The following is a 10669-nucleotide window of genomic DNA, read 5'->3' as shown; positions in this document are numbered from 1 at the left end:
TCAGCTGATTGAAAACTATAACTTTAATCTCAGCCAAACCGTTTAATTCAAGAACAAATAAAACACTGAATGAAAAAAAAAACAATAACATTTTGAAGTTATCATGTTTAACCTGAGTTCGCCGGCTCTAGTGAGCCTTGAACCCCCAGCTAGCTATCAAGCTAGTGGGTAACAGACGTCTCCGAAAACGTCGGAGCACTTTTGCAAATATGTGATATCTTGATAAATCGAGCAGATATTTGAAGTTTACACAGCTACATTCTTAAAAGTATCTTAAAAGTTTATTTTGTGACCCAGAAAGGGTAATATTAAAACTAAGTAGCTGTCGCCATTGCTGGAAACTGGAAATGGCTGGGCCGCAATATGAATTCTGGGATAGGTTGGGCCACGAAGGATACACCAGACCCATGCTTAAAATCTGGGGAAAAAGAGGACACATTTGTCGGCCACATATTGAAGAGCCTTTGAATCTGGACAGCCTTCGTCGCTTCGCTGTAACGTAATCAGCCTTCAAATCCGGCCTCCAGGATGCAGACTCTGAATTTGGACACAGCTTCTACTATACCAGAGACTGCTTCTTCTTCTTCTTCTTCTTCTTTGGCGTTTAACGGCAGCTGGCATCTTTGTACATTCATTGCTGCTATCTTCTGTTTCAGTCCGTTATTACACTCTTAAATCCTACTACTTATTCCTGCGTCTTTCAGGATGTTATAAAGCTTTAAACTATTAAATTAGTTGTTGACGATTTTGATAGTCAACGTAATCATGACTAGTCGAATATCGTGGCAGTCCTACTCTGGGTAACTGTTTTTGTCATGTAAGTGGATTGCACTTTGTCAGGCCTCTACCCTAAGACCTGACCAACTTGGGTGTCCCACCTGAAGGCTAAGCTACTGATGGTCTAGCTTTTATGGTCACTATGGCATGAAAAACCCCTGACCACATTAAGGTGGCAAACCGTCAGAGGGAAAACAGAAAAGCAAAAAAACAAAAATAAAATAAAATAAAATATTGCTCATCAGATTCTAACAACTAAAAAAAAAAAAAAGACATTTACCTCAATTGGATAGCCTTTAACAAATATATTCAAAACCAACAATAACACTTCACACTTTTGCCAATATTAACAAAACTAAAAAGGGTAGGTTCTAAAAAAGAGAGAGAGAGAATTCATAATGTTTTGAAAAATAAAAAGAATAGAAATAGAAGACTAAAATAAAATATCCATCCAGATCTTTACAACCAACAACATAAAATATATCTTAATTGGATGGCCTAATTCAAATAAATTTTCAAAATGAAGTAAGAATAAAATAAGACCTCTCAATATAGCCAGTACTTACAAAACTAAAAAGGGTTGGCATAGTAATAAAAAAAAACAACCTGTTTATCGCGGTTTCATGGAAACTCAAATTGACAGACAGACAATAAACGCACCTCATTGCCTGCCGTAGTCAAACAGGAGAAAGTACGTTCTTCGCAGCTGCACTTCATCTCAGAGGTAGGTTAATAAATTTAACTTAACCACAATACTTTGACATGGGCTCTTTATCAACTTCAGTTCAACTTGAAGGCGGGGGCAAGCTGCGTTTAGCAGGATGTTTAGTTGGGGGTGCTGTGGTAGCCTGCGTACAAAGAGTGCACGGAGGTAAAGAACGAACGACACGTGAAACCTATCATCTCGTTTGTGCCTTTTCAAGCGGATTTTTCAGCTACTGTAGTAAACCTTGTCCATATTCAGTTTGTGGGTAATCTATTATTAATCTATTTTCTTTGTCAACTTCTAAAAGTTGAGAAAGTTGACTTAAGGGGGCAGGACGTTTGTTTAAGAGGGCATTGCCCCTTTTTTGACCCACCGTATAGCCGGCCCCGTCTGCCACTAGTCTCCACAGTCTCATTGTTGGCTAACTACCCATAGCTTGACTTTTGGAGCTCTGCATGAACGAGCTCCAACGTACCTCAGTGAACATTTTCATCAATACATCCCCAGCATGTCCCTGAGCTGATATGGCCAGGGCCTGCTGGCTGTGCGTCATACAATACTGAGAGCTAAAGGTGACAGAGCTTTTACAATATTAGTCCCCAGATGACTCTCTCCCTTGAGCTTGAGATCTGTGGATTCTGTGAAAACTATTTATTTTATTTTTTTTAAACCTTGATTTTGGGTAACTCTTTGTCTTTCTGTTTTTAGCATATTTATATATATTTATTTTGAAAAGCATACACTGATGTATACAAATAATGTTTATCATAGCTGTATTTTTACACTCAAGTGACAAACCCCTCAACTGGCCATACTAAACATGACAGTGGAAAGAGAAAGTCAGTAATATTACTAGAGCATAGGTGTCTAACTCTGGTCCGCGGGCCAAATTACTATTAGAGCTGGCCTACTGGTATTATACAGCGCGCGCATATATATATATATATATATATATATATATATATATATATATATATATATATATATATATATATATATATATAGTTTAGTATTAAGCTTTGCTTGTTCCATATTCAGTTTTTCAGCAAAACTTGTTTGAGTCTATAAGAAAAGATTCATTCTTATATCTGGGGGAAGATTTATTTATTTATTTTCAATAAATATTAATGTTAGCCCGCGACTTTGTTCCAGTTTTGAATTTTGGCCCACTGTGTATTTGAGTTTGACACCCCTGTACTAGAGGATCAAAAAGAGAGGAAGCAGGAATGTACGTTAGACAGGTGGTTTTAATTGAAATCAAACATCAACAGCTTTCTGAATTTGTTGTCTTTTTGTCACAACTAACTTTTTTTTTTTTTTTAATCACAAAGCTTCAGAAATACACACATGAGTCTCTGTGTGGCTTCGTGTAACGACAAGCCATCCTGCTAGTGCTGCCCGGTTTTCAAACCTCAGTTAACAGGCAGTGTATCGTTTCTGTCTTTCCTCAGTTAGGCACAATACATTCAGCCTGATTGGCCGTAATGAGTATCGGGACCTTGAAAATGACTGGAAATGTATTGAGAATGGTTCTCACTCTTCTGCTCCTTGCTCCTATCAGTCAAGGTAATTCTTTATATTCTGTATATATCCTTTTGTGCGTGCTATGATGAATCAGCAAAGATGGGTATTCGATACCAATATTGACTTCTAACACTATCTGATGCGTCTGACAGGGATCCAGGATGTTGAGTTGTTCCATTATGAAAAGATGGAAGCTGTAGTGGGCCAGAATGTTTCCTTACCCTGCACTTTAAAAAGTGCTACTGATAACAAGATTGTCAGCATTGAATGGAGTAAGGAAACAAATAAAAATACAAAGCTGGGTTTGTACAGCCAGTTTTATGGAATCCATGTATTCTGGCAAAATATTACCATCCAGATTGAGAAGAACGGTACAGATGTACTGGGTTCCCATCTAATACTTTCTGATGTGAAGAAATCGGATGAAGGCATCTATGTTTGTGACATGGCCACCTTTCCTGATGGATCCAAAAAGGTTAAAACACAGCTAATAATCAAAGGTAAGAGAACCTAGTACACACAAAGCCATATCTAAGTACCTAAACCAGACTTTGTAGACCACCCTGGATTTAATATTTAAATAGAAATGCACAACATCTTTCTATCTAATGCTGTATTGTAAATATTTCACATTACTTGTGGTTTCATCAGAGCACTCAGTCTCTGCCAATCTCAGCAGTTATTTACTCAGCAAATCCAAGTAAGAACGAAAACAACAAATCTAGGAGCTCTGCTAAAAGACACAGTTTTCTTTTTCATATTGTCTCATAACACACGACACAACACACTCTTCTGTTCAGCGGAAGGGATGTTGTGATCACAACACTGGCAGAAGACATATTACAAAAATGTGCTTTTCACATCACTCAGTTGATTTTTTTTAAATTCTTTTTTTTTTTACGTTTTTTGTGTGATCAACAAATCTAATTAATCTCATGTTTTCCTCAATAGATGACATTAAAATAACGTGTGATGTGAATGGCACTGTTGAAGTCCAAAATGGAGAAAATGTGACAATTCGCTGCATATCATTTCCAAACGCACAGTACAGATGGACCAAGGTAAAGGAAACTTGGAATTTGAAACTGAATTTAACTCTGACTTCTTTTCAAAATAAAAGGTTTTTATGTGCTACATAATCATGCTTTGCCCCAGAATGATGAAGTGTTGTCAGAGACTGAATCTCTGGAGCTCTGGTGGGTGACTGATGCTAAGGCAGGGATTTATACACTGACTGTCAACACAGGAAGCAAACATGTGCGCAAAGAGTTTGTGGTCACAGTGCAACCACAAGTTTGAAGACAGGTGAGCGTCTTCAGTTCGTTGCTGCTCTTTGCCTCTTTGTGTCATAATAAATGACATTTAAACTATAAAATCAAAGCCTCAAGTCAAAACGGGTAAAAGTCTTACTATCTGTTCATTTAAATGTCCTATGCCTGCTTACATTGGTTTTTCTGTGAAAGACAAAAAATAGTGATATCTGTCAAAATAGCCAATAGATGTGCATACAATACCTGTACATGCTTTATAGATTCAAGTAACTGTCTAACAAAGCCACAAGTCAATATTTGTGCTCTGTCTCTTCCTAGGATGGATCTACCACCTCCTCTCAATCTCCCTCCAGCTTTAGTCAAGTATACAGCTGCAAGGTAGAGCAAGACTACAACAGAGCCTTTCCCCATCTTTGACACAGATTCAAATATGAAATATGTCAGTTCATTAGCTGAAAAGTGAAGTAATAGTAGAGTAGGGTTTAAACCATGTCTTCTCTACTAATTAGAAACCAGTACAAACCAGAAGTTTTGCAAATGTAGCTCTGTCTAAAGGTGTTTTCAGGATTTTTTTTTTTTTTTTTTTTTTTTTTTTTTTTTGAATGAGGTGGCAATTGTTGATTTATTTTTGTGTATATAGCTTTGCAGTTGTAGCTGTTGATGATTTCAATTACTTTTAATTTTAATATATTTCTCAGTACCTTGAGCTATAAACCAACAATTAAATAAAATACAAGTACATAAAACCTGAGTAAATAATCCTGTATATGCTCTGATCCAATTTCCACAATTGTTCTTTTTTTTTTATTATTATTATAATTTGTATTTCTGATTTACTAAGTTTTACAGACCAATAAACCACAAATGCTACATTTCTGCAACATATAAATTCTTCATATAGAAACATTACGTGGACAAAAGTATTGGGTTACATCACTTAATCTCTAATTCAGGTGTTTTCAGTCCCATTGCCACAGGTCAGTGGTGGAACTGAAAAATTTTATATGTGGGGCAAGATGTCTAGGCAGAGTGGCACATACCTCTTTAGAGTAGTATGTGAAAACCCCCCACATGGAGTCAACAAAATATCCACAAAAACACTTTAAAATTATTTATTGTATAATTATCTCTTCTGAGAAAAACAAAGGCTACAAGAGGCTTTTGGACAAACAAGCAATTAGCTTTGCAACTATTTTAGCCATAGTATTTTAGGTCTGATGTTTGTGCCATTTTTGTAAATACGTGTGAGCAATAAATGATCAAAAACCAGGAATATGATGGATATTGTTTTTAAGAATTTAACCTTCTCTGTATTTTGTTATTTTGTTTTATGGCTAGACAGAAAGCTAAATAGTATCCTGTTTTGTCAATGCTAAGCAGGCTGCAGCTGTACTCTGCAAAGGGGTCAAACAGCAATACAAAGGGAAATTAAAACTATACACTTGTAAAGTTAAATAAAAGTTTTGTCATTGTAATATTTTGAAGCAACATAAAGCTCTGCATTTGCTCAGTATGTGAAAACTCTAAAAGGCTGTGCTAAGAAATGCAGAGGGTTGGTGTGACAGAGGAGGACGTTAGCAGCCAGAATAAGGAGTAGATGATTGGTCTGTGCAGCGCTGACGCTTTTAGTAAATCAGGGCTTTAAATTCTATAACCAAGTAAAGATATTAGTGCAGGCATTGCAAAATATTAATGCAGTAGTACCAGGATTCTCTTTCTCAGGGGATGAACTGATTTAATCTCAAGCAGGCCCAGGATCCTCCTGCAGCAGCCACCAGGCCCAGGCTCTTCCAGCAGCCACCGGGCCCAGGCTCTTCCAGCAGCCACCGGGCCCAGGCTCTTCCAGCAGCCACCGGGCCCAGGATCCTCCAGCAGCCACCGGGCCCAGGCTCTTCCAGCAGCCACTAGGCCCAGGATCCTACTGCTCCACCGGGCCCAGGCTCTTCCAGCAGCCACTAGGCCCAGGATCCTACTGCTCCACCAGGCCCAGGCTCTTCCAGCAGCCACCAGGCCCAGGCTCTTCCAGCAGCCACCAGGCCCAGGCTCTTCCAGCAGCCACCAGGCCCAGGATCCTCCAGCAGCCACCAGGCCCAGGATCCTCCAGCAGCCACCAGGCCCAGGCTCTTCCAGCAGCCACCAGGCCCAGGATCCTACTGCTCCACCAGGCCCAGGATCCTCCAGCAGCCACCGGGCCCAGGATCCTCTAGCAAGGCACCAACAAGTAAATCAACAGTGACAAGACGGTGAACGGAGCGAGCAAGACAACAAGCTCAATGGGGCCTAAGAGAACACCGATCGCCGATGAAATTGAGGACATCAAAAAGTCATTGGACTTTCTAACTGAGGAAACATCGGCTATCAAGCTACAACAGAAATATATCCTAGACTTAGTCGAGGAAATAAGGTCGCTACGTAACCAGAATGCAGAGAAGGAGAAACGGATCGTCTATCTGGAGAGCAGGGTCGCGGACCTGGAGCAATATACCAGAATGAACGACGTGATCATCACAGGGCTGTACATAAAACCCCGGTCATATGCTCGGGCTGTGACTGCTGGCAGTAAAGAGGAGCAAGGAGATCTGGATGGGAGCTCTGCGGAGCAACAAGTAGCTGGTTTCTTGCAGTCGAAAGGGATCGACCTGGACTGTAATAACATCGAGGCATGCCACCCCTTGCCCAGGAGAAATGCTAGTGATAAACCAGCTATCATCATAAGATTTGTAAACAGGAAACACAAGAATGCACTGCTGAAGCAGGGGAGGAAACTAAAAGGATCGAACGTCTACATGAATGACCATCTAACCAAATCCAATGCTGACATAGCGAAGAAAGCAAGATACCTAAAGAAACTGGGTAAAATTCAGAACACCTGGACTGCAAACTGTAAAATATTTATAAAGCTCAACGGTACACCGGAGGAAGCCAAGGTGCTGGTCATCAAATGCATCCAGGATCTGGAAAAATATTAACAGGTCACTTGACTACAAAGGCAAGGAGCGGGACAAACAATCTACAGTCATCAAAGCAGGTAATAGAAGACAACAACGGAAGCTAAAGCGTAACGTATTCAAGGATGAAACAATCAATTAATTCATTATCTGGGAATTATACATTGCTACCACAAAGGATTGCTAATCAGGAGATAAATTCACCAGCAAACACGGAATACAAAACACACTTCACAGAGCAGGACATTGATCCAGAACTGAACTTTTTTAACATCAAAAATACCTGCTACTATCATACTGAAGAACAATTCAACAAAACTGTCAAGGTCGACGGCAAAATATCTATAATCCACTTTAATAGTAGAAGTTTATATGCAAATTTTCACAAAATAAGGGAATATTTAAGCAAATTTACACATCCATTCAGTGTGATTGCAGTATCTGAAACATGGATTAATAAACAGAAAGGAGAGGACTTTGTAATAGATGGATTAAATCTTACAAATAGAAAGAATAAGAATGGCGGTGGTGTGGCCTTGTTTGTGGATAAAAATTTAAAATACAAGATGGTAGAAAAAATGACGGTGGCGGTAGATAATATATTAGAGTGTGTAACAATAGAAATTGGTATGGGAAAAGAGAAAAATGTCATTGTAAGCTGTATATATAGAACACCAGGTTCTAATATTGAAATTTTTAAGGAGTGGGTAGATAAAACATTCATTAGGACAAATCAAAAAGTCATGTTCATTTGTGGGGATTTTAACATAGATCTACTAAATCCAAACAAGCAGAGAGCGACAGAGGAATTTATTAATACAATGTATAGCTTGGGACTTTTTCCAGTGATCACTAAGCCCAGCAGGATTACAGCACAGTCGGCAACCCTAATAGACAATATATTTACTAATGAAATAGAAAATAGAACCATAAGTGGTCTCCTAATTAATGACATCAGTGATCATCTACCTGTTTTTATAGTGTATAACAGCAATTACAGGAAGGTTAAACAGCAAAACACAATAAAATACAAATGAGTGAGAACAGAAGAGTCAATAAACGCATTCAAAAGTGATTTACTCAAGCAAGAATGGGAGATGCTGTATAAGGAAAAAAATATTGATAAAGCTTATGAGATTTTTATAGGAAAATTTAAACTGTTATATAATAGTCATTGCCCAGTAAAGAAATATAGTAAAAAACAAAAATATGCAGAGTGCCCATGAATTACAAAAGGATTGCAAAATGCATGTAAGAAGAAAAATACCTTATACAGAGAATTTATAATGAACAGAAGCACAGAAGCTGAAAATAAATACAAGAAATATAAAAATAAATTAACGAGTATTTTAAGGTCATGTAAAAAGGAATACTATGAAAAATTACTGATTATGAATAAAAATAATATTAAAGGGATCTGGAAAACATTAAATACCATCATCAAAAAGGGCTCGGGGCAGGCAGACTATCCTTCGTATTTCGCAAATAATGATAGAAATATTACTAATATGAGAGATGTAGTAAATGAGTTCAATAAATTCTTTGTAAGTGTTGGGCCAGACTTGGCTGAAACAATTCCTGATATAACAGATTCTGTAGAGAAAGAAACTAGACTCATTGACCGCAATCCTCATTCAATGTTCTTAACGGTGGTGGAAGAAATGGAAATCATTGATATTGTTGGGAAATCACAAACAAAAAACTCTACAGACTCTGACGACATTGATATGGAAATCGTTAAGAGAGTGATAGAGGGCATTTCCAAACCCTTAACACACATTTGCAATTTGTCCTTACAAACTGGTACATTCCCAAAACAAATGAAAACAGCTAAAGTAACACCACTGTTTAAAAATGGTGACAGACACCAATTCACAAATTATAGGCCTGTCTCTCTACTTTCTCAATTTTCAAAAATACTGGAAAAAGTCTTTAGTAATAGACTTGACAAATTTATAGATAAACACAAAATAATAACGGATAGTCAGTATGGTTTCAGATCAAATGGATCAACATCATTGGCATTAATGGAACTGATCGAAAATATCACCAACAATATAGATAAAAGACAATGTATAGTTATTGACCTAAAAAAAGCTTTTGACACAATTAATCATGACATATTACTTGATAAACTGGAGTACTACGGCATTAGAGGAGTGGTGTTAAAATGGGTAAAGAGTTATTTGAGAGACAGGCAGCAATTTGTGAAAATTGGGGAATATCAATCAGAGTGTATGGACATTGTTTGTGGAGTTCCGCAGGGGTCAGTATTGGGACCAAAGCTGTTTATCCTCTATATCAATGATATATGCAGAACATCAGATATACTACAGTTTATTCTATTTGCAGATGATACAAATATTTTTTGTGCTGGAGAGAACTTACAGCAGCTTTTGGAAATTGTCACACAAGAAATGATTAAACTGAAAACATGGTTTGATAGAAATAAGCTATCATTAAATTTGGAAAAAACTACATTTATGTTATTCGGAAATTGTAAAAAAGATGCAGGAGCAAAATTATTAGTAAACAATGTTGAAATAGAGCAAGTTTCGGATACAAAATTTCTGGGTGTGATAATAGATAACAAAATCTGCTGGAAACCTCACATAAAGCATATACAAGCCAAACTGTCAAGAAGCATCTCCGTACTAAGTAAAGTTAAATATTTTTTGCCTTCCAAATCACTCCGGGTACTTTATTGTTCACTTATATTGCCATATTTGGAATACTGTGTGGAAATTTGGGGAAACCCATATAAAACTGCACTTCAACCAATATGTAAAATTAAAAAAAAAGCAATCAGGATGATTAATAAAGCAGGATTTAGAGACCATACTAACATCATGTTTTTGAAATTAAAAATACTGAAGTTTATGGATCTTATAAAATATAAAACTGCAAAAATTATGTACAAGGCCAGATACAATATGTTACCAGGAAATATACAGAGGATGTTCTATGACAGAGAAGGAGACTATGAATTGAGGGGGAAATTGAATCTAAGGATTCTTAAAGCACGGTCAAAGGTTAAAATCTTTTGTGTCACTATTTATGGGGTAAAACTGTGGAATAGTTTTACTATAGATCTACAGCAATGCTCAGGAATTAGTAAGTTCATGAAAATACTTCGAAAACTGATTTTGGAAGAATATGATACCGATAAAGATGATCACCCATTGTATGTATAAAAATATCAAATTATATCAATCACGGTAGCCAAGTTTATATAGGTTCTCCTCGTGTATCGTGTGGAGTATGTGATGATGGGAATTAGGTGAATTATGTGGGATCAATAAGATGTTGAGCAGGGGTAGGAATTAATAAGTATGTTCATACTTCTTCCTACTCCTTTTCAGACCAAACATTGTTACATTATGTCAGACGATTTTGTTTTATTTCATTATATATTTTTTGTTTATCTGAACACATACGTGTGT

At 37.2% G+C, this 10669-nt stretch overlaps 1 protein-coding gene across 2 annotated transcripts; it reads left to right on the top strand.

Annotated features, from left to right (window-relative positions):
* The first annotated feature begins 1354 nt into the window (after positions 1-1354).
* Positions 1355-5885, top strand: LOC309716100 (nectin-3-like protein). 2 transcript variants are annotated; one of them, XM_082549704.1, is made up of 6 exons: positions 1355-1501; positions 2935-3049; positions 3160-3507; positions 3959-4068; positions 4163-4312; positions 4597-5884. In XM_082549704.1, the coding sequence occupies exons 2-5, from the start codon at positions 2968-2970 to the stop codon at positions 4304-4306; spliced, it is 684 nt and encodes a 227-aa protein (XP_082405830.1). In that variant the 5' UTR covers positions 1355-1501; positions 2935-2967; the 3' UTR covers positions 4307-4312; positions 4597-5884. The 2 variants fall into 2 exon arrangements, with proteins under 2 accessions (XP_082405830.1, XP_082405831.1); XM_082549705.1 differs by lacking the exon at positions 1355-1501 and adding an exon at positions 1516-1648 and having other exon boundaries at positions 4597-5885.
* Positions 5886-10669: the final 4784 nt, after the last annotated feature.

This window comes from Aulonocara stuartgranti, assembly GCF_965226115.1.
Source record: "Aulonocara stuartgranti genome assembly, chromosome: 10".
In the NCBI taxonomy this organism is placed as follows: Eukaryota; Metazoa; Chordata; class Actinopteri; order Cichliformes; family Cichlidae; genus Aulonocara; species Aulonocara stuartgranti.
Note: the sequence above shows the minus strand (reverse complement) of the source record. Positions and strands in the feature narration are given on the sequence as shown.